Source organism: Mustela erminea, chromosome 9 (genome assembly GCF_009829155.1).
Source record: "Mustela erminea isolate mMusErm1 chromosome 9, mMusErm1.Pri, whole genome shotgun sequence".
Classification (NCBI taxonomy): Eukaryota; Metazoa; Chordata; class Mammalia; order Carnivora; family Mustelidae; genus Mustela; species Mustela erminea.
The window spans coordinates 52,310,846-52,335,576 of NC_045622.1; the positions used below are offsets into that span (position 1 = coordinate 52,310,846).

Consider the following 24,731-nt stretch of genomic DNA (forward strand, 5'->3'; position numbering starts at 1 on the left):
CTCTCTTTCTATCAAATAAATAAATAAAATCGTAAAAAAAAAAAAGTTAAGGTTATCCTGAGATAAAACTGCTCTCTAGATAGATTTGTAGCAGTTTTGCAATGTCCATACCATCACCATACGTTTACAAGTCTGTCTCTTCCAACTAATCTGAGTCCTTGCACAGTAAGAAAACGTGTGTGGTATCCCCAGCACAGTGACAAGCACATACCAGGTGGGAAAAGAGTGAATGAGTCTATGAATCTGGAGCAAACTTAGCAGTACCATGGCATGCCTGCAGAAGCCAGCCCTGGGAATTCAGGTTTCCAAAAAGACTTTATATTTGGCTTTGACAAGATTGACTTCTGCAAAGAGAATTATAGGGCACACAGAAAGCATTTGGTAGAATTCTTGTCTTAGGAACCACTCAAGCTAGAAGAAATTAAGTGTGGGCAGAGTGAAGGCTATGCTACCTGCAAATCAAATCAAAGGGCTTAATGATGAAGACATGGGACTAAGTGTAGTGTCATGTGGAAAAACAGCTTCTCTCCAGGTTCTATCCATTTTCAGCAATGACCATGTAGAACAGATTCAGAAATAGGAGCTATTTATGAGCAGGTTCTATACAAAGTTTAATGATCTCAGTGCCAGAGATTTCTGTCTCTAAGAAGTTTGTGCTAAGTTTTCTCTAATGTGGAGACAACTTGCTTAGGAACACGGATTACACCCACACCTAGTCCAACACCCACTGGATGTCTAACTTTACATTTCACTTAACAACAAAAAAAAGTCAATTGCATCAATAGAGAAACAATCTGAATTTTATCAAATACCCTCCTAGCTACATAGGTGCCTGGCTTTTTGAGCTGAGATCGAGAAAGATCCTGTATCTCTGCCAACTAGCTGGTTGCAGAAAGGGCACTAAACAGGACTTGCCCAGACCTCTAGGCTGGGAGTCAGGTCTGTGAGGATCTTACTTCCATGGTAAGTTTTTTCTTTTTCTTTCTTTTTTTTTTTCCCTCCTTAAACTCTACGCCCAATGTGGAGCTTGAACTTCCAACCCTGGGATCAAGAGTCATATGCTCTACTGACTGAGCCAGTGAGGTACCCCACTCCCATGGGCCTTTTAAGGAGGTGTATAGTAGAAAGAGATCAAGACACAGAATCAGGTTCTAATCTTGGCTCTGCCACTTCCTTGCAGGGTCAACTTGGAAAGATCTCTTTGCTTTCCATTCCAATGGTCTTTGCTCACCTTTTCTTGCCAAGCCACATCTTAAGTTACTGTTCAGTCTGTGGACTGGCTGCGTAGTCAGATGCCCAAATGGGCCAAGCCTGTGACAGGATCAGATGGAGCAAAAACCAGCTTTCTGGGACCTGTGACTTCAACAAGGGCTGGGATATTAATTATGTCTGTGATAAATACTTGACCTAGTAAATGTTTAGTTAAAAGTTTCCAAATGTTTGGTGAATAAACTAATACCTTATTTTTTAAGACTCAGCTTGTGTCATGGTCTTGGTGATGTCTTCCTTACTTTCCCTTCCATCCTGGTAGTAGGCCATCCTTTAGGCCATCATTGGACCTTGTAACTATGATAATGTTAACACACTGTATCAATGTCTGTTGGAATTTTCTCTCCTATGTAACTCCTGAGGGCAGGAATTATAACTTACTCATTCTGTACTCCCAGGGCCCAGCAATAAGTAGTCATAAAAACTTTAGTAAGAGACTCCAGAAATGGGCATGAAAGAGATTCAGTGAGAGAATAGTCGATAATTCCTTTGGGCTCCAGCATCCTATGAGCCTATGAAATAGGCTGCTGTATTATGAACCATAAATGAAACTAATTGACACAGAGCAGACCCATTAATCAAAATATAATGATAACAATGGCTTCAGTTTACTGAGTCCTTAATACATGCAAAGCAGTGTGCTAAGACATTGTATGAATCACCCCCATTTAATACCTACAAAATAACTCCAGGTACTAATTATTATCCCAATCTGACAGATGAGAACAGTGCAACTCTAAAAGATTAAATAAATCCCCAACCAGTGAGTGGCAGAAAGCCACAGTTCAAAGTCAAGGCTACTTGACACCAAAGCCCATACTCCTCTAACTCCTTAAAGAGGGGGAGGAATGAAAAGTAAGGTGATGTTGATAATTTATCATAGTTCTGTCTTCTAGTCCTTCACAATAAATACTTGGTATTTAAAGGAACAAAGACTATTCACGGCGGTTACAGAGCAGCTAGTCCAGCCCCATCATTTTATAGCAAGAGAATCTGCAGCCCAAAGAGACCTATCCAGCCAGGCTCAGGTTTAGCTAGTAGAACAGCTTGCCTGTTCTACTATACCCAAGTATACTTACCCAAGTATCATGGCGGAGCTCCTGCTATAACTGGAGGGCTCTGTCACTTCACTCGGGGGTCTGCTCATATGCCATCTGCACAGGGCTTTTCCTGACCACATATCTGAAATAGCCTTTAAAAATTTTTTTTTTTATTTGACAGATCACAAGTAGGCAGAGAGGTAGGCAGAGAGAGGGGAGGAAGAAGGCTCCCCTCAGAGCAGAGAGCCCAATGGGGGCTCGATCCCAGGACCCTGAGATCATGACCAAAGGCAGAGGCCTTAACCCACTGAGCCACCCAGGTGCCCCTGAAATAGCCTTCTTTACTCTTTGTCTTCTTATTCTGCCTTACTTTCCTTTATAACAGGCTCTACTTACATTACGTATTTATTGTTTCTTTTCCCTACTAGAATATAAGCTTTGTGAGGTTAAGACTTTTATTGCTGTTTCTCTGGAGCCTATATCAGTGTCTGACATACAGGGTACTCAATAAAATGCGTTTGAATTAATGGTTAAACATTCCAGAGCATCAGTTGCAATGTAATTTTAATGCACTTGAACTTTTCCTTGGCCTTCAAAGCAGAAGGCGTTATTTTTGCCTTTATTTTCTCATATTTCTGGCCTAATATTTAGTGTATTATGTACATCTGTCTTCTCTCCGGATTTTCAGTTCACCTCAGAGAGGGACCTGGTCTTAGTCATCCATGCATCCCAAAGCCTAGCACAGGACCTGGCATGAACAGCTGTTTAAAAATGCTTGGGGAGGCCGGTGTGGAGAGGGCGAAGAGTGATGGTCAAAGGCACTTTTGCTTAGTGATTTATTCTTAAGGCTCCATCAGCACGTAGAATGGAAGACCCCTCCCACTCTGATGCCTTGGGCAGCCAAGGCATTATACTCCTTCACTGCCTGCTCTGTCTGGAGGACCCGCACATCAATGCCTTGTTTCTCGAGGTACTCCACAGTTGACGGCGGCACCTGGGAAGAGGGAAAATGATGAGTAAGTCAGGGGAAAGGCACTCCTTTCCTGGGTTTCCTTTCCTGCCATGAGGCAAGGGTTCTCTACAAAATTGGACAATGACAACAGTCACTACTCGATCACCCAGCATGTCACCATCCATAATTTGACAAGAAGCCCCAAGGATTCAACAAGGCTTCTAAGAAGTTGACAGAAGCGTCCTGCATGTACAAAGTGTAGGTGAAATGGAAATGGGAAATAATTGATTTTGGAGTCAGACAGTTTTGGATTTAAATCTTAGCAGTGTGACCTTGAGTAAGTGAATTCAATTCTCTGACCCTTTGTTTCCATGTCTGTAAATGGGGATAATAATACCAAGCTCACAGGGCTGGTATGAAAACTAATTCAGCTAACGCATGGAAAATGTCAGTATGTTGAATGTCTGGGTCAGTCCAACCTGAGTCTAAAGTCTAACTTTGCCCTGTAGGCCAGCTATCTAAAGTTTCTCAACCCCAGTTTCCTCCTCTATAAAATGGGGATAAAAATACACACAGGGTGGTGTGAGGATGGAGTTTACTCACAATGTATGGATGTTGCAGTTCAAATATCTCCTTAGAAAGGCCTTTCCTGACTGCTCCATTTAGAGCAGCCCCTCCTAAGTCACCATTGTCTTCACAGCATTTGTTACGATCTGAAATTGTCTACTCTTCTATTTTCCAAGAGGCCCATGAACCTTGTTTACCTTATGTATCTTGTCTCCAGTGCCTAGAAGAGTGTCTGACCCATAGGAGGCACTGAATAAATGTTTGTCAATTAATTTATAAAAAGATTCCTAATAGTGGCAGCTATTATTGGATTTTTTTTTTTTAACCTCTGGCTTGTGCTGAGTATTATTTTAAATAGATTTTAATTAGATTCTACCTCCTCAGAAAGAGCCCTGAAATTTTTTTTTTTTAAAGATTTTATTTATTCATTTGACACAGAGAGATCACAAGTAGGCAGAGAGGCAGGCAGAGAGAGAGAGAGGAGGAAGCAGGCTCCCCGCGGAGCAGAGAACCCGATGCGAGACTTGATCCCAGGACCCTGAGATCATGACCTGAGCCGAAGGCAGCGGCTTAACCCACTGAGCCACCCAGGCGCCCCTGAAATATTTTTTTAAATGCCCTATATTTTTCTGTGTTTCAACAATTTTATAATAACAACAGCCTTATAGAAAGGAATTACTTTAATGGGAAAAAATAGGTTAAAAATATATATAAATAGGGCGCCTGGGTGGCTCAGTGGGTTAAGCCGCTGCCTTCGGCTCAGGTCATGATCTCAGGGTCCTGGGATAGAGTCCCGCATCGGGCTCTCTGCTCGGCAGGGAGCCTGCTTCTCTCTCTCTCTCTGCCTGCCTCTCCGACTACTTGTGATTTCTCTCTGTTAAATAAATAAATAAATAATCTTTTAAAAAAATATATATATATATATATAAATAAAGAGCACCTTTATCGGTAGGGAAGTAGATTTTAGGACATTTATATAAAGGAGAGAATGAGGTAGATCTCTGTATACTTACATGAAGGGCTGCCCACATGTATGATCCTATTTATGTAAACATGCTTAAAAGTGTATACATATGAGGGGCGCCTGGGAGGCTCAGTGGGTTAAGCCTCTGCCTTTGGCTCGGATCATGGTCTCAGGGTCCTGAGATCGAGCCCCATGTCAGGCTCTGCTCAGTGGAGAACCTGTTTGCCCCCACCCCCCTGCCTGCCTCTCTGCCTATTTGTGAGCTCTCTCTGTCAAATAAATAAAATCTTAAAAAAAAAAAAAAGTGTATACATGTGTATCTGTATGCATAAGAGTATATATTTGCAGCTGCATGGAGCAACAGACATTGAATTTGGAGATGGGAGTAGGGATCTTTCACTTTTATACTTCAATATTTCTACATCAACTGTTTTGCAATAAGTATGTATTATTTCTGTAAATACAATAAAAATAAGTATTTTCCCCAAAAGGGGGAAAACGCATAACTTGACTATGTTCAAGAATAAGAAGGAAAGGATAAAAAGTACTATAAAAATTTGAAGTACTAAAAAAAAAAATGTGAAGTATTGTGAAAATCTAAAGAACCAAATATTGATAGCTGTAGAGCTTGAGAATTCCAGGTGAAGAAGTTCTGAAAAATAGTTGAAACAGAGGCTCCTGGGTGGCTCAATTGGTTAAGCAACTGATCCTGGAATCCCGGGATCGAGTCCCAAATTGGGCTCCCTGGTTGGCAAGGGAGTCTGCTTCTCTCTCTGACCCTCCCTCTTCTCATGTGCTCTCTCTCTCTCTCACACATTCTCTCTCTCAAATAACATCTAAAAAAAATATATATGAAAAAAAAAATAGTTGAAACAACACAGGCCTAGGGTTGGATAGGGACTAGGGACTTCAGCCCTGATGAGGAAGAGTACTAGCTAGCATCCCTTATTTTATCCTGGGCCATCCACTGGCTCAGCAAAATGAGGGTGCATGATATATTGAGAAGAGCTCCCAAGAAGGACATATTAGTAAGATAAAGTCTAAGAAGTCACCAACCGTCCTCAGGAATGCTGTGCTCACCAATACCTACCTTCAAGGCCTCACTCATCCCTCGGCCAATCACAAGGGTCTGCACACCTTTCTTGACAACTTCCTCCACATCTGCAGGCTGCACACCAGGAGAATGCTGAATGTGGAAAGAGAAAGCATACCAGCTACCTGTTCTTTTAACATTGCTTTGCAGTTGGCATTCTTGGGGGATTCACTCATTCACCTATTAATTCACTGAGAAAATGTTTAGTGAGGTTTATTTTGTGCCAAGCATCATTCAGGGCCCTGGGAATAATAGAAGATTCAATGCCTTAAGGAATGCTAAGTCTAGTGAAAAATATAGGAGACTAAAAAGAAATGTCAATAGTTTTACAAGTGCTACAAGGACATTAGTTCAGGGTGCTGTGCGAACACAGAGAAAGAGCACCTCATTCAGACCTGAAGAGTTGGAACAAATGGTCAGGGAAGCATCCCAGAGGAGGTAAACTGAGATGCAAGCTGAGGCCTAAAGGACAAATGGGAATTAGCCAGGTTAAAGGAACTCAGTGGAATAAAGCATTCCAAGCACAGGGACTAGCATGAACAAAGGCTTAGAGGGAAGAAAAGCCTGGAGATTGAAAGGTAGTTCAGTATGGCTGGAGAGACAGGTGAGAGAGTGGAAAGAGAGAGGGTGGGAGAAGAAAGCACTTCACACCAAGCCAAAATTTGGAGCTTTGGAGAGATTTCATAAGAATCAACCTTTTTCTGAGCTCCTTTCCCACTTAACTCCAAAAAACAACTCTTGCTTTAAAATCTGCCACTTCATAAAGTCCTGCCAGATTCTCCCAGGGATATTAAAGATAAGATGTTTAATAACATTAATCCAACATTAAAGGATGGTGACATCCGAGTTGCTTCCACTGCATGGTGGTGGTAAATGGTAATGGTAAAGTGGGAGTTTAGTAAATACCAGCCCAACCACTGGGCTTCACCTATTACATATCTGTACAGGGATGACACTCTTGAGTACTGAAGCTCGAAGACCAAAGCCCTCCTTCCCTGATTTGTCTTTCTATATCCTTTCATTCAGTCAAGAGGTATTTACTGTACACTTACTCTCTACCAGGTTGTATACACAATACTGGAAATACTGAGATAAGCCAAATAGTTGCGAGTTTTAGGGAGGTACGAATAGTGATTGCGTGGAAATAGTTACAATAGGATGAGATAAAGTAGAGCCAAAGGTTTCAGAAGAGCGAGTGAGTAAATATGAGTGAGAAGTTGTCATGTATGACATGCTATTTTAATAGGATCTTTAAGTATAAGCAGAAAGAACTATGCCTTGATGCAGTATGGAAGGGGTACATTCTAAGCACAGTTAGACATGGTATAAAGAAAAAACTGAAAATGTCACGAAGGCAACAAATGTACCAAATAAAGAAGAGTTTTTCAGTTTTGAAAGATGACAGAGGATATAGGAATGAAATTTATATATTTATAAAGGTAAAAGGAAAGTAAATGAGACTTTCCATTAAATCCTGAAATAACATGTTTATAGTTGCAGTTTTCATAATACATGTATAGAAATTGCTCCATGTGATCTCTACAGTGATCCTATAAAGTAGCACTAAAACATCCACTCTCGTTTTATAGATAAGGAAACTAAAATTCACAAAATATATCCACATTGGCCAAGATACACAACTGTTAAATAAGTGGAGCTGGGATTTGAACTGAAACATGTTTAACTTTCAGCTTAATGAACTTCATTAGAATACTATAATCCAGGGAGCATCATTTTTGACTCGAAAGAAATAAACCTACTGACCACATAGAGTTGTGCTTAGCCCAGGGCCTGGCCCACTGTATGTAGAATAATTGCTAGTTCAAGTGTGAACCTGAATCTTTCCTAGAACAATCTCTCTCTTTCTGTCATCTCTCACGCACACATAAGCTAAAAACAAAAAACAAAAACAAAAAACAAACAGAATGGAATATTTGAAAAATGGTTGATTAATCCTCAAAAAGGAAGGAGTGAAAAACATGAGGTCAAACAGAAAGCAAATAGCAAGGTGAAACTCTTAAACATAGCTTTATCAATAATAACATTGGACTAAAGAGTTTCAGGCAAAGACTGTCTAGATTAAAAAGCAAGACCCCACTAAACACTACTTTACAAGGTAGGCACTTTAAAGACATGGGTTGAAGATGAATGGATAAAGAAGATGTGGTATATATATACAATGGAATACTATGCAGCCATCAAAAGAAATGAAATCTTGCCATTTGCGATGACGTGGATGGAACTAGAGGGTATTATGCTTAGCAAAATAAGTCAATCAGAGAAAGACAACTATCATATGATCTCCCTGATATGAGGAAGTGGAGATGCAACATGGGGGGGGGGTTTGAAGGGTAGGAAAAGAATAAATGAAACAAGATGGGATCGGGAGGGAGACAAACCATAAGAGGCTCTTAATGTCACAAAACAAACTGAGGGTGGTGGGGGGGGAGGGGGAAGGGCGAGGGTGGTGGGGTTATGGACATTGGAGAGGGTATGTGCTATGGTGAGTGCTGTGAAGTGTGTAAACCTGGCAATTCACAGACCTGTACCCCTGGGGCTAATAATACATTATATGTTTATAAAAAATAAAATAAAATAAAATGAAAAAAAAAAGACATAGGTTGAAAGTAAAATGATGAAAAAAGATAAAACACAAACACTAATAAGAAAGATGGTGTGTGGGTGTATATATATAGTTTGTTTTTTTAAGAGACTGGGGGGTGGGACAGAGGGAGAGGGAGAATCTTTAGCAGGCTCCACACCCAGTGCAAAGCCCCATGTGGGCTCAACCTCATGGCCGCAAGATCATGACCTGAGCCAAAATCGAGAATTGGATGCCCAACTAACTGGACCACCCAAGAGCCCTTGATATGGTTATGTTAATATCAGATTAAGTAGACCTTAAGACAATAAGTATCACTACAGATAAAGAGTGTCATATGATGCTTAAAGGGCCAATTCATCAACAAAAATATAACAACTCCAAATCTGTATACTGTTAGTAAAAGACCTACAAAATATAAAGACAAAAATAACAGAACTAAGGGGATAAATAGACACCATCACCATAGCTGGAAATCTTAACAACTCTCTTTCAGTAATTGATAGAACAAATAGACAAAAAAAATCCTTAAGGAAATGGAAGATTTGAACAGCACTATCAATTTGTCCTAATAGATATTTCTGGGTTACTACGCCCAACAACTGCGGAACACATATTTTTTCATGAATACATGAAACATTCACTAAGACTAAAACTTGGGCCATAATTTAAATCTCAGTAAATTTCAAAGAAATGAAATAATACAGAATATGTTACCTGACAAAATAGATTTAATTGTTTACAATAAGATATTTAGAAAAGCCACAAAATAATTGGAAATTGAACAAAGTATTTTTAACCAAAGGACAAAAGAAAAATATATAAAAATTTGTGGAATACAATCAAATATACTTAGAGGGATATTTATCACTTTAAATATTTATAGAAAAAAAATGGCCTAAAATCAATGGTCTAAACTCTACTTTAAAAAGCTAGAAAAGGAGTGGCTGAGTGGCTCAGTTGTTAAGCATCTGTCTTCAGCTCAGCTCATGGATCTCAGGGTCCTGGGATCAAGCCCCACGTCAGACTGCTCAGCAGGAAGCCTTCTCCCTCTCCCACTCCCCCTGCTTATATTCCCTCACTCGCTGAGTCTCTCTCTGTCATGTAAATAAATAAATATTTTAAAAATAATAAAAAATAAAAAGCTTGAAAAAGAAAAGCAAATCCAAAGTAAGTAGAAGACAGAAAATAATGGATATATGTGTACAGATTAATGAAATGGGAACTAATTCAGAAAACCAACAAGGCCAAAACTTGATTTTTTTGTTGTTGTTTTAAAGATTTTATTTATTTGACAGAGACAGTGAGAGAGAGAACACAAGCAGGGGGAGTGCAAGAGAGAGAAACAGGCTTCCCGCTGAGCAGGGAGCTGGATGAGGAGGCCAGTCGCAGGACACTGGGATCATGACCTGAGCCAAAGGCAGACACTTAACGACTGAGCCACCCAGGTGCCCCAAAACTTGATTCTTTGAAAAGATTACTAAAATTGATAAAACCTTTGAAAGACTGATCAGGAAAAAAAGAGAAGACATAAATCATAAATATCAAGAATTAAGGGGACATCACTACAGATCCTAATAAAAAATCCTAATAAAAAAATACTGGGAACAGCTTTACACTAATAAGAATGACAGATGAAATGGACAAATTCCTTGAGCAACACAATTTATAAAAAATACATAAGAAATAGAAAATCTAAGTAGTCCTATAGCTGTTAGAAATTTAATTTGTAATTTTTTTTTTTTAAAGATCTATTTACTTGAGAGAGAGTATGTGCATGAGCAGGGGAAGGGATAGGAGGAGGGGTAGAGAGAATCCTCAAACGCACTCCCTGCTAAGCAGGGAGCTGGATGCCCAGGGCTCCATCCTAGGACCCTGGGATCATGACCAGAGTAGAAATCAAGAGTTGGCCACTTAACTGACAGCAAATAAGGCACCCTCAATTTATAATTTAAAACCTTTCTAGGTTTTAAAGCATTTAAAAATTAAAAATTTAAAAATTTTAGAATTTAAAAATTCTAGGCACATATGACTTCTTTGGTGAATTTTCTTTTAAATATTTAATGAAAATCCTCAAGAAAACATTAACAAATCCAAGGTTGGTTGAACATTGAAAAATCAATGTAGGGGCGCCTGGGTGGCTCGGTGGGTTAAGCCGCTGCCTTCGGCTCGGGTCATGATCTCAGGGTCCTGGGATCGAGCCCCACATCGGGCTCTGCTCAGCAGGGAGCCTGCTTCCCTCTCTCTCTCTCTGCCTGCCTCTCCATCTACTTGTGATTTCTCTCTGTCAAATAAATAAATAAAATCTTAAAAAAAAAAAAGAAAAAAGAAAAATCAATGTAGTTCACCATAAAGAAGAAAAAAGCATGTAAATTATCTCAAATGATACATAAAAAGCATTTAACCAAGTTAATGTATTTATGATCTAAAAAAATTCAGCATGGGCATCTCAGTTAAGCATCTGTCTTGGGCTCAGGTCATGATCCCAGGGTCCTGGGATGAGCCCCACATTGGGGGGAGGGAGGTGGTCCCTGCTCAGCAGAGAGCCTGCTTCTCCCTCTTCCTCTGCTGCTCCTTCTGCTTGTGCTCCTTCACTCTCTCTGCCTCTCTTTCAAATAAAAACCTTTATAAAAAAATTTAAAAAAATAGGTGAAGTATTTGAACACACACTTTGCCAAGGAAGATACATGGATGGCTATGAAGAACATGAAAAGGCACTCAATATCATAAATCACCATGGACACATATTAATACCATAATGAGATATCAAATGCTAGTGAAGATATGAATTAGATCTATCCTACATAGCCAGTGGAAGTGTAAAGTATAAAACTAACTCTGGAAAACAGCTAAGCATTTTCTCAAACAGACATTTATCATAGACACACACAAATCCCCCCAGAAAACATTTATCACACGACTCAGCACATTCACACAAAAATATGTATATGAATGTGTACAGCAGCTTTTTTGGAGAAAGGAGAGATTAAGTTTTTTATTTCCTAGACTTTGAAGTCGCCTTTCCACTGTATACTTTCCCCCTGTTTTATTGAGATACAAATGATGTACAGCATCGTGTAAGTTTAAGGTATGCAGCATAAAAAATTAACTTAACATATTACTATAATAAGTTTACTTAATATCCATCATCTCATATAGATACAAAAAAAAAAAGGGAAAAAAGACTTTTATTCCTTGTGATGAAACTCGAGACTTACTCTCCTGACAACTTCCACATATATCATACAGCAGCGTTAGCTACAGTCATTCAAAGTAGTCTTATTTGTAGAAGTCCCATGGAAACAACCCAAATCTTCACCAGCTGGTGAAAGGATAAACAGCCAGTGTCATAATCTAACAATGGAATACTACTCAGCAATAAAAAAGGACCAAATTATTCCTATAACAATAGGAGAGAATCTAAAATGTATTATAATATGTGAAAAAAGCAAGTCTCAAAAGACTACATACTGTATGATCTCATTAATATGACAAGTAAATATAACATGTGTATTATCAGGTCAATTGGCAAAATATTAATAATATCTGTATATTAAACTGTATCAACACTTATTTCCTGATTTTGATAACTGTATTGTGATTACATAGGAGAATGTCCTTGTTTTTTGAGAACTTCATACAAGTATATAGGGTAAAGGAGTATAAGACCTATAATAGTTCAGAAAAAATATCTATTGATAGAATGATAAAAAAATATGATAATATGTTAACATTTTGATCTGGGTAAAAATGAGAACTCTTTTCACTATTCTTATAACTTTTCTGTAAGTCTGAAATTATTTCAAAATAAATACATTTTTTAAAGTATATAGTATGGGCAGGATATAGATTAGCCAGAAGAGACCACATACAGGCAAAATACATACTCCTGCTGCCTCATTTGGTTAGCCAAGGAAACAAAACTTAAAAGAGCCAGGTGGCTACACCAAGCATGAGCAAATGCAGCATATCTTTACTGGCTTTCTCCATGGCTCTTGATTCCTTATGGAATGGGCAAGTGCTGCCAACATTTTTCACCCAGTCAGTGAATGTTCCAGAGCTGAGAACAAAAAGCCAGTCTCTCTCACTAATACACTTTCATATTCAGACTTAACGTCATTAGCATCTTCTTAAGGAACTGACACTTCACACTGTATGAGCCTACGTTTACAGGACTATCAAAGAGTGTTCTAAGTTGGAACACCCGCGTGTCAAAGAGTGAACCAAACTGATCAGCAGTTAGGGGTATGTTCCTCCTTTTGGAAGACAATGCAGAGCTAGTGCCCAGGTGGCTCTGAACAGTACCTCTGGCTCCAGCTTTACTGTTCTTCAAGAAGATCAGAGGAGAATGGGGGAGGGCAGATCCTTTTTCTGGAAAGTTATTTCGATTCATAAATGTTTAAAAGGCAAAATAAAGGGGGTGTTTTTTCACATGATTACAATGATTGGTTCTTAAAGGAATGTAAGAAGATTAGATTAGATGCCTTTTTAGTTCAGTGGGTCTGTGATCAATCCTAGAATCACCCTGAGCTGCAGTGATGCCATACAGAACTTAAAATATTTTTCTGGGGCTATGACCAAGGTAAATATTTAATAGAATTACAAATCAGGATTGGAGAGCTTCACCTTCCTTAAGTAAATGCACTTAACTGAAATATCAAAAGATTGCTTCATCTAACAAAGAATTCCATCTTCTTTGAGGAGCGTCATGATTGCCAGACAATAAGAGCTCACATTCTAGTATAAGGAAACAAGACACTGCTCAAAATCAAGCGAAAGGTCAGAAAGAGTGCAAAACCATAATCCTTGGGAGATTCAGAGACTGAAGACAGCCGCAGCCCATCAGAGACGCTAGATCAATGGAACTCAAGTGACAAATCTGGCTGCTGCGTGCTAGACTGCAGGCCCACAGTGTCACATACAGAGCAGTGAAAGAGAAGTCTGCAACAGCCTGTGGATCCAGGCACTGCCGGGTGATTACTCACAGCCTCATGCAGAGCCTGTGATTGGAGCATCAGGCTGTTATTGAGGTGTCCTCCACCTGTCACCAGCTCATCCTCCGCTTCTTCCAGTCCCTTGGGGCAAACCACTAAGTCTCTCTTCCCTGCGTAAGTGTCTGGTTCTGTTCCTCTTCTTTAAGAGGCTTTCTGTCACACCGTGTGAGGTTGTAAAAGCTCACTGTTTTTTCTTGAGGGAAGACTATTAATTGTGGGAAAATGTCCAGCTAATAATAACATTCATTATACCTGCTAAACAACAAAGTGGCATCTTAGATGGCTGGGACATCTCCTCCTATTTTATGTTAAATTTGAAGAGAAAACATTCCTGAATTACACTTTCAAGGAAGCATTTCCTTCTGCTGAAATAAGCGGTTAGTGGCAATGCTGTTATCTGTCTGTGTTGCTGATAAAAGCAGATTCTGTGAGTGAAGGTTAAAGGATCTCTGGTATCTGTCCCCCATGGACACTGCCTCACATTCTCATTATCGTTTGCCTGAATTAAGAGCCTCCTAAACGATCTTCCTGTCTCTGCCAGCGCAGAGGCATATTTGCGTTTTGTGTTTTGTTTTTAGTTCTGGTGACAGAGGCCACACTGGCAATCTGGCAAGGCCTATGGCCCCTTCTCAAAATAAAATTTTAAAATGCACAGTATCAAATATATAGAACTGCAAAGACAACAGATTTTATACAAGTAAAATGGCTGAAATATTAAAAACAGATATGCGATCTAGTAATATGCCTCTTTATTAGTTTAGAAGAGTGGAAATATTTTCCAAAAACTCGTTGGCAGACTTGCCCTCACATCTCCTCGTGGCAAGTGGCAGACTGCTAGTTGTTCTTTCAAATTCCATTCTGCCTCTACTCTGGCTCATATGGCCCCCCAGCTAGAGACTCTATTTTCTGTTCTCCCTTGCAATTAGCTATGGCAATGTGATATGCTATCACCAATATACACTTCAGTGGAATATGAGCAGAATAATGTATGTATGTATCTGGATGTGTATTTGCTTATTTTTTTTTTAAATACAGAACAGATAAACCATAAACTAATAAAGATAGTCACTGACCTATTGGAATGAAGTAGGTATGGGATAGTAGAAACAGGAAAAGGGGGACGCCTGGGTGGCTCAGTTGGTTAAGCAGCTGCCTTCGGCTCAGGTCATGATCCCAGGGTCCTGGGATCGAGTCCCACATCGGGCTCCTTGCTCGGCAGGGAGCCTGCTTCTCCCTCTGCCTCTGCCTGCCTCTCTGTCTGCCTGTGCTCGCTCGCGCTCTCTCCCTCTGTCTCTGAAAAAATGAATAAAATCTTTAAAAAAAAAAAAAAAAGAAAAAAAGAAACAGGAAAAGGAGTAAGACTTTCCTAAGTGTACCTTGCTAAATTGTTTTGACTTCTGAACCATATACATATTTTATATATTCAAAAAAATTAAATCAAAAAAGACAGGAAGTAGGGGGACACTTAAGACAGCATGCCAACAGAATCAAATGACCTCAATTATATCAAACCGATGATACAACAAAAAGAAAAAATAAATGAAGTTAACTTTTTAAGTGTTCTGACTGTACGCCTAAATGGGATGTGTTCCAAGTACGAAAACACCTATAAAGATCTTGAATTTGGGGGCACCTGGGTGGCTCTAGTGGGTTAAAGCCTCTGCCTTCTGCTCGGGGCATGATCCCAGGGTTCTGGGATGGAGCCCCGCATCGGGCTCTCTGCTCAGCGGGGAGCCTGCTTCCCTTTTTCTCTCTCTGCCTGCCTCTGCCTACATGTGATCTCTGTCAAATAAATAAGTAAAATCTTTAAAAAAATAATGATTTTGAATTTTATTTTGTGATCTTGATGTTGGTAGTGGTATTGGTATAGTGATTTCAAAACTGTTTTGTGTGTATAGTAGAACACACCAAATAAGTAATTATATTGATAGATTTTGGAACTCGGGTTCTCTGTGGAAGAAGAAAGGCACAGATATGGAATGGGGGAATAAAAGAATCTTGAGGTGCTGGATTAAACTGGAGGTATCATTATGAACTCATTTTTACACACACACACACACACACACACACACACACACACACGGCTCTGTAAACTGAAAGGGTATAGATGGAGTGACGTCTCAGTAACAATGGGCACACCTAATATCCAGCTCTTGATTTCTAGATGCCATTCTTCACTAAAAGGAACCAGGGCTCCTTGAAAAAATGGCTGAATCTAGGGATAATATATCTTACTATCCCAGAAAACAAGGCAGTGGTAAAAAACTGATGGGAACATATCAAAAGAACACTGGCCTAGGGAGCCTCAGTGGCTCAGATGGTTGAGCGTCTGCCTTCAGCTCGGGTCATGATCCCAGGGTCCTGGGATCGAGCCCTACATCAGGCTCCCTGCTCAGCGGGGAGTCTGCTTCTCCCTTTCCCTCTCCCACTCCGCTTGTACTCTCTCGCTCTTTGTGTCAAATAAATAAATAAAATCTTGAAAAATAAAAAAAGAAGAACACTGGCCAAGTGTGGAACAATTTTAACCTCAAATATATTACTAATCGCAGTGGATTAAAACATTATCTTATTCTGCTTAAGTGGCTGTAACAAATGGCCACAAATTGGGTAGTTTATAAACAATAGGAATTTATTTCTCACAGTTCTGGAGGCTAGAAATCCATGATTATGGATTGAGTTTTGGTGAAGTCCCTCCTCCTGGTTCAGAGCCGGTGCCTTTTCTGTTCTCATGTGGCGGAAGGGATCTTTCTGCAGCCTCTTTTCTAAGGTACTAATCCCATTCATGAGGGCTACACCTTCATGACTTAAGCATTCAAAGTCCCCACCTTCTGAAACCATCATCTTTAGGTGTTACGACTTCAACAAATGGATTTGGGGAAGGCACATACATTCAGAACATAGCATATATTAAATTTTAAAAGATAGTATGAGCCCATAGTAATACTAAAAGAGTGGCCAAAGGAAAGCTCTTCCTTACATCAGAATCCAGCTAATAAATGTGAAGGAATGACAGAAACACCATCATTTTGTAACCATTAATTTAGTAAAGTCAGGCAAAAATCAGTGGTCAATGCTAAAACCACTGGCTGAAAAGGTTGCTGGGGAACAAGATATTATAAAGTTTCAAATTATTACTCTACAGAGTACTAACTGATTACAAATGGAAAAATGTACCTTTACCACCATCTAACCCACATGATCAAACATAACTTCATCAGTAACTGGACAAACTGACTTTACATTGCCCCCAGATATGATACACTGAAGACACGACAACCTGGGAAGCATTCATGCCAAAAATGATTAACTTGCATCTATAATCATGGTAGGAAAAAATCGGACAAATCTAAATTGTAGACTGTTCTACAAAACAACTGGCCTAGACATTTCAAAAATACCCATGTGATAAAAGAAGAAAAAATGGGGAGCAACTGAGTTCCTTGAGTATAATTTTATGATTTTGTCTGGCGGAAGGCTTTGTTTTAGTAGATACAGGCTGCAGTGTTTAGGATTCATATAAGTATCAAGTGTCACAATGTAACTTACTTTCAAATGATTCAGCAAAAATGTCATTGAAAAAGGGAGAGGGAGTGGGGTAGGGTGTATGCCAGAGAAAGACAAAGTAAATATGGCAGAATGTTAACAACTGGTGAATGCAGGTTGATGGAATACAAGTGCTTATTTTTTATGCAGGTTTGAAAATTTTCAAAATTTAAAAAAAGGAGAAGAGTTTCAACCTAGAAGCAGCTCAGCATAGGCCTTCTGTTGTCAACGAGGTTTACAGGGTGAATGGGAAAACAAAAGCAAAAGCAAACAAATCCAAGTGGTAAAAGGGTTAGGAATAGCTCAGCTCAGCTGTCTTTCCTTAGGTAGCATTACCCTGAGCACCAGACCCTCTGGTGTCGTCAATTCTACAACCTTCTGAGAACTATGTTCTATTTTCTACCTATTGCCTGTATTATATATAAAAGTAAAACCACAAAACCAACAAAAGTTATAGAGGACATTTTGGGGACTTCAGGGAAATTTGAAGTTAGGCTATATACTAGATAATGTTATTGTACCAAAGATAATCTTATTTATGATAATGATATTGTAGTTATGTAGGAGAATGTTCATGTTCTTGGGAAAGAAATGCTGAAATATGATATCTAACATTTACACTCAAATGATTCAGGGGTCGGGGGAAGTGTGTGTGTGTGTGTGTTTAGAGAAGAAAATAAAGTAACTGTTATACTTGAAATAATTAGATTAAGGGTATAGGGGAGAGATACCTGGGTAGCTCAGAAAGCATCTGCCTTCGGCTTGGGTTGTGCTGGGACTGAGTCCTGAATCAGGCTCCCAGCTTGGCAGGGAGCCTGCTTCTCCCTCTGCCCCTACCCCTGCTTATGCTTGCTCTCTCTCTCTGACAAATAAATGGATAAAATCTTTTTTAAAAAAGGGTGTAGGGGAATTTACTGTGCTATTCATATAGGCATTGTATAGGTCATACAGTTTTCAAAATTAGAAGTTGGAGTAAAGTTTCCACATTTCCTTTAGTTGCCCTTGGGTGGTTTGGCTTTCTCCCCCGACCCCCTTTTTTTTTTTTTTTCCCCTATTTATTTATTTATTTATTTATTTATTGGAGAAAAAGCGGGGAAGGGGCAGAGGGGGAGGGAGAGAGACAAGTGGACTCCACACTGAGTGCAGAGCCTGACTTGAGACTCAAACTCAGAACCCTGAGATCCTGACTTGAGCTGAAACCAAGAGTGGGATGCATAAAAACTGAGCCATCCAGGCACCCCAGTTTGGCTTTCTTTTCATTTTAAAGTTGTTGTATTTTCCTTCTTGACTCCTTTCACCCTAACAAAAGAATATATACATGAATGACCCATGTATGTTTACACATAGTAAAGTCTTCTCCTGTAAGACAATTATTACTTCAGAATAGAAATGAGCAAAGACAGTATGAGATAGTAGAAAAGTATAGGCTTTACAGTAGGACTCAGGTTCAAATCCTAGTTCCAAAAATGATTAGTTGTGTGATCCTGGAAAAGCTGTATTTGACTACATACATAATAGTTGTTTCATGACTGGTAGAGTTCTGGGAGGAGGTAGTAGTATTTATTATTATTTAACAATAGTATTTAGTATTTTTATTTTAAGGACACTAGTTGAAGACAATACATTTTCTTGGTATTTCCATTATGTAATCATGGTAAAATCTGCTATATATATATATATATATATATATTTTATATTTTTTTCAAAGATTTTATTCATTTATTTCACAGACAGAGATCACAAGTAGGCAGAGAGGCAGGCAGAGAGAGAGAGAGAAAGAGGGAAGCAGGCTCCTCGCTGAGCAGAGAGCCCAAGGCGGGGCTCGATCCCAGGACCCTGAGATCATGACCTGAGCCGAAGGCAGAGGCTTTAACCCACTGAGCCACCCAGGCGCCCCTATATTTTTAAATATTTTTTATTTTAAAGAGAGAGAGAGCACAAGTAGGAAGGGCAGGGAGAGGAAGAAAGAATCCCATGCAGACTCTGCACCGAGCCTGGAGCTCGAAGTAGGGCTCACTTTCACAACCCCAAGATCATGACCCCAGTCAAAACCAAGAGCTGGACCCTCAACTGACCATACCACCTAGACAAATCTTCCCCTTTTAAACTAATTAAAAAGGAATCACAACATGGGGACTTGGATGGCTCACTCGGTTAAACATCCAACTCTTGGTTTTGGCTCAGGTGATTTCAGGGATGGGGGCTTGAGCCCCACGCAGGGCTCCTTGCTCAGCACTGAGTCTACTTGTCCTTCTCCTTTCCACTCTTCCTCCCCCCATGCCCCTCTTCTCTTTCCTTCCCTCTGCTTGAGTTCACTCTCTCTCTCTCTCTCTCTCTCTCTCAAATAAATAAATAAATAAAATCTTGAAAAAAAAAAAAAGGAATTATAATGTGATTCCTCAGAGAAGCCTCTGCCTTTGGCTCAGGTCAAGATCTCAGGGTCCTAGGATCGAGCCCCGCATCTGGCTTCGCAGGGAGTCTGCTTCCCCCCCGCCCCCCTCTCTGCCTGCCTTTATGCCTACTTGTGATCTCTGTCAAATAAATAAATAAAATCTTAAAAAAATAATAAAATACAGATGGACCATACAAAGTGCTATCGTAGAGGCACAAAGTATTACAGAAATAACAAGAGAGCAGCTTGTTCTCACAAGGATTATCAGGAAGTGCTTCAGAGAGGAGATAATACAAAGGCTAAGAATTGAAGGACATGTAAGACTTCATCAGGTATAAAGGGAAGCAGGTAATTTCAAGTAAATGAAATGGTTTTAGCAAAAGTACAAAGGAATGAAAGATCATGGTAAGTTTGTAAGGGAGTAAGTATTTGGTATGGAATGACTAGGTCTTCAGGTGTGTTATAAAATATAGGAGATGTGGATTGAAAGGAAATTTTGGAGGTGTATCATTATAAAAAATGAAGTATCTACTATGTAACAGGCACTGTGGTAGAAGCTTTACAAAGATGAACATATTTAATATTCAAAGCAACCCCCTGAAGTATATTATTTTCCAGGTCCCACCCCCAAGAGATTCTGATTGAGTAGGTTGGGAGAATGAGGGAGATAAAGAACATGCATTTTAAACAAGCACTCTAGGTGATTGTGATGCAAGAGATTCATGAATGACACTGAGAAATACTGACTGAGAGAAAAGAATGAATTTGCATGAAGGTAAGTTGCATACATTTAAAAAATTTATTCTTCCCAGCCCATGCCATGCTCTTACATCAACCTATGAAAAACAGACATTATTATTCTCCTTCTATAGACAATTAAACTGAGGCACAGAAAGGCTAAATAACTTGTTTAAGGTTACCCAGCTAAAATGTGACAGTGCCAGGACTTAAGAACCTAAATGTCTACTACATATCTCTATCTAGAAGCCCTAATATAAATTCAGGTTCAACATACACCATTTTCTCTACTCAGCCTTTGCTCTAAACATAAACACATTTATTCCTGCTCTGATATACCCAATCTCAATGAACAGCACCACCATGTACCCAGTTATCCATGCTAGAATTCTCCCTCGCCTGCTAAATCTAACAAATCGCCTTATCCTGTCAATTTCACCTTCTTAATAGTTTTCAAAGTCTCATTTCCACCCACACTACTACTGACTTAAAAATAACAGCTCCATCTATTGCCTATATCCCATCTAGCACAGTACTTTAATCCTTAGATCAGCCCTGTGAAGTAGGCTGTCTCCATTATGTCAATGAAGACTCCATGGCCTTTGAGTCCATGTCAGTCTGCCCCTATCTAGGTGAGCTATAGATCAACACCTCGGTTTTTCCTCTCTCTCTCCCAGCTCTTATCCCAACTAGAACATCTAGTCTTCTAGACTACCTCCTCTTGCTTATCCTACTGACAAATAAAACTTTATTATTTTTTTAAGATTTTATTTATTATTTGACAGAAAGAGAGGGAACACAAGAAGGCGGAAGGGGAGTGGGAGAAGCCGGCTTCCCACAAAGCAGGAAGCCTGATACAGGGCTCAATCCCAGGACCCTGGAATCATGACTGGAGCCGAGGCAGACGCCCAACGACTGAGCCATCAAGGCACCCTGACAAATAAAACTTTAAAGATCAAAATTAAATTTATGGCAACCCTTTCCTATCTTCCTATTATCATCAATGGTACCTCCTCAGTTTTATAGGGTTTTTTAGTTTTACAGTTTTTTATAGTTTCAGTTTTATAGTTTTTAAGCTTAAAGTTTATAAGAAGAATCATGATATAGTAGGAAGGAATGGGAAATAAAGTTAGAATGTGACCTGGGTTTGCTATTTGATTTCACATTTTTTTTTTAGCTCTGTGTCTATGCAAGTTATATAACTTCTCTGTCCTTAATTTTCCTTAAATAAAGGATGAGGTTTAATAGTAATATTAATCAATACAGTCTTATTTGGGAAAAGTACACTATATAGTGTTAAATCCATTTCTGAGGAGGAAAAAAATCCCTTCAATGTGGCACACTCATAAATTAGTGCTCCAATATATCTGATAGCCATAATCTGGATAATCTTTGTCAGACATATCAGTCTCCTGCATAAATCTCAAGTGACTATGCCTTGTCCACTGAATAAGGTATAAACTCAACACTGCAGACATCTGTGAACCATCCTACTGCCTACGTCTTACACTCTGGCTTCACTCTATAAAATAATACAGTGGAGTCATTTGGTTCAAAAGCCTTATGTCTTCTTATTCCTCAGCCTTCTCATTCTACCCCTCCTATATCTCAATCCTTTTAACCATCCAGTATATTCCTTTAAGATCAAGGTTAGTAGCTAACAAGCAACTAGATGTTTGGATGGAAATGATGAGAGCATGTGGTTCAAAACCAAGGCATGAACAGAGAGCATGTGCTGAAATTCTCTTCTTCTGTGGAGCCCAGTTATGTAGGTATGACTGTTTACTATGCAGATTTATGTAGGTGTGATTGTTTATAATGTGATAAACTATTACACTTGAGGAAAATTTCTTTAAACAAAATGCCTGCAAATGCTGGATAAAAATAAGCATCCCTTGAAATGCTTAGCTGAGCTTGCAAAGGAAAGGGAAATTCCCAGAGGCCAAAGTGAAGAGACAGTTGAAAATCAGAATGATCAACTGATATTGAAGTAACAGCACTTGCCATTCTTACAGTCTTTTTTTTTTTAATTTTTAATGAGAAATTTTATCATTGGAAGTGTCTGTCCTATAGAATGTGATACTCTAGAAGTATAAAATAATTTTGTTTACAAATTATATACATTTGGAGTTATAGTAAACTATTCATATGCTAAGGTTTTCAATATTCAACTATTTTTTCATTTGTGTACAGAGGTTTGTTTCAGGGGTACTGGTCTGTGACTCATCAGTCTTACACAAAACCCAGTGCTCACCACAACACATACCCTCTCCAGTGTTCAACACCCAGCCACCCCTGTCCTCCCACTCCCCCTCCACTCCAGCAACCCTCAGTTTGTTTCCTGAGGTATGGAGTCTCTTATGGTTTGTCTCCCTCTCTGGTTTCATCTTGTTTCATTTTTAACTCTCTTCCCCTATGATCCTCTCTGCCTTGTTTCTTAAATTCTGTATATCAGGGAGATCATATGATAATTGTCTTTCTCCAACTAACTTATTTCACTCAGCATGATACCCTCTAGTTCCATCCACATTGTTGCAAATGGCAAGATTTAATATTTTTTGATGGTTGTGTAATATTCCATTACACACACACACACACACACACACACACCACAATGGAATATTATTTATATATATATGGGTGTGTGTGTGTGTATACCACATCCTTTACTCATTCATCTCTTGATGGACATCTGGACTCTTTCCATAGTTTGGGTATTGGGGACATCACTGCTATAAACATGGGGGTGCAGGTGCCCCTTAGGATCACGACATTTGTATCTTTGGGGGTAAATACTCAGTAGTGCAATTGCTGGATTATAGGGTAGCTCTATTTTTAACTTTTTGAGGAACCTCCATAGGTTGTGGCTGCACCAGCTTGCATTCCCCTAACAGTTTAGGAAAGTTCCCCTTTCTCCTCATCCTTGCCAACATCTGTCGTTTCCTGACTTATTAATTTAAGAGACACTCTGAGACTAGGAGGTAAGCCTTAAGCAAGGCGGGACACTGGAAATGTGACACCCCTCCCAAATGGGCAGCGTGCCCTTCTTAAACCCATCTTCAATAAAAGAATTGGCTGGGGCGCCTGGGTGGCTCAATGGGTTAAAGCCTCTGCCTTCGGCTCAGGTCATGATTCCAGGGTCCTGGGACCGAGCCTCACATCGGGCTCTTTGCTCACTGGGGACTCTGCTTCCTCCTCTCTCTTTCTCTCTCTGCCTGCCTCTCTGCCTATGTGTGATCTCAGTCAAATAAATAAATAAATAAATAAAAGAAGTGGCCCAAAAAATCCAGGAAAAGGACAAAGAAAGCTCTCTGTCTCAGCCAGCTGGGGCTCTGTGTTGGGGGAAAATGTGTCCCCTGAGAATTTATAATCACAAACTTGCCTACACATTACTTTGGGGTTCAAATGTACGCTAATCAGCATGATCTGGGAAGCTCCCAGTCAGGAAATTAACTAATAGTTGTCCCAGATTGAAAGTAATGTAGGATGCCATGAAGAAACAAATATAAGTCTTTGACAGGACAAATGTCAAAAAGGACATAGACCATTCGGGTCTATGATAAAAAATTATTGTCACAGATAAAAAATTATTGTCAACCTAGAACACCCAGAAAAATTAGAATTAATAAATGAGAACCTTTTCAGACAAACAAAAATGGAGAGAGTTTATCAAAAGATCCTCACCAAAGGAATTTGCAAGGATAGCAATTTAAAAAAAAGAAAGAAAAGAAAGAAAGAAATCAATTTACAATTGATCCAAATTGAAAGAAGGGGTGATAAGCAAGGAAACTGGTATACATGTGGATAAATATAAGCAAACATTGATTGTAATGATTAAAAAACAAAGTATCTTAATTAAATAAGAAAATAAAATTTCTACTTTTAAAGGAACTAAATTATTGGATAACAATAATGTGTAAGATGGAAAGGAAGTGATTAGAGGAAAGTGTACTAAAGTAAAGATAAAAATTAATTTTAGACCTTAAGGTGTTATTAGGATGAACTACACGCAATTCCTAAATTCAACTCTTTTTCTAGAAAATATTGTTAATTTCATGTGGTTCAACCTAACATATCACGATTTTAAAGATAACTACTGAGAGGGCGCCTGGGTGGCTCAGTGGGTTGGGCCGCTGCCTTCAGCTCGGGTCATGATCTCAGGGTCTTGGGATCGAGTCCCGCATTGGGCTCTCTGCTCAGCAGGGAGTCTGCTTCCTCCTCTCTCTCTGCCTGCCTCTCTGCCTATTTGTGATCTCTCTCTGTCAAATAAATAAATAAAATCTTTAAAAAAAAAAAAAGATAACTACTGAGAAAATAGAAATAAAAAGCACAGCTTACAAAAGAATAGAGAAAAGTAGAATAACATCTCAATACAAAAAAAGTGGACAAGAGGTGATACCATTAATATAAAAGTGTGAATATGAAGAACAATGCAAAATATTGGTTGTGGCTACAGATAGGTATTTGAAAAGTATAAAGGAAATTCAGGACACTGATAAGGGTGGAGAGAAAGAAATCAAATTTCTAAGATTTTATTCTTAAAACTTGAATATGAGTACGCAGGTCTATTATTCTTC

The 24,731-nt window shown here is 39.2% G+C and overlaps 1 protein-coding gene across 1 annotated transcript in view; it reads right to left on the reverse strand.

Annotated features, from left to right (window-relative positions):
* Positions 1-3,128: 3,128 nt before the first annotated feature.
* Positions 3,129-24,731, reverse strand: part of AAMDC (adipogenesis associated Mth938 domain containing) — a 40,003-nt gene continuing 18,400 nt past the window's right edge. Inside the window, exons 3-4 of the mRNA XM_032358051.1 lie at positions 5,883-5,978; positions 3,129-3,303 (exon numbers count right to left, since the gene is read on the reverse strand). Coding sequence (XP_032213942.1) covers positions 3,163-3,303; positions 5,883-5,978 — 237 coding nt within the window. The 3' untranslated portion in view covers positions 3,129-3,162. The remainder of the gene's footprint in view (positions 3,304-5,882; positions 5,979-24,731) is intronic.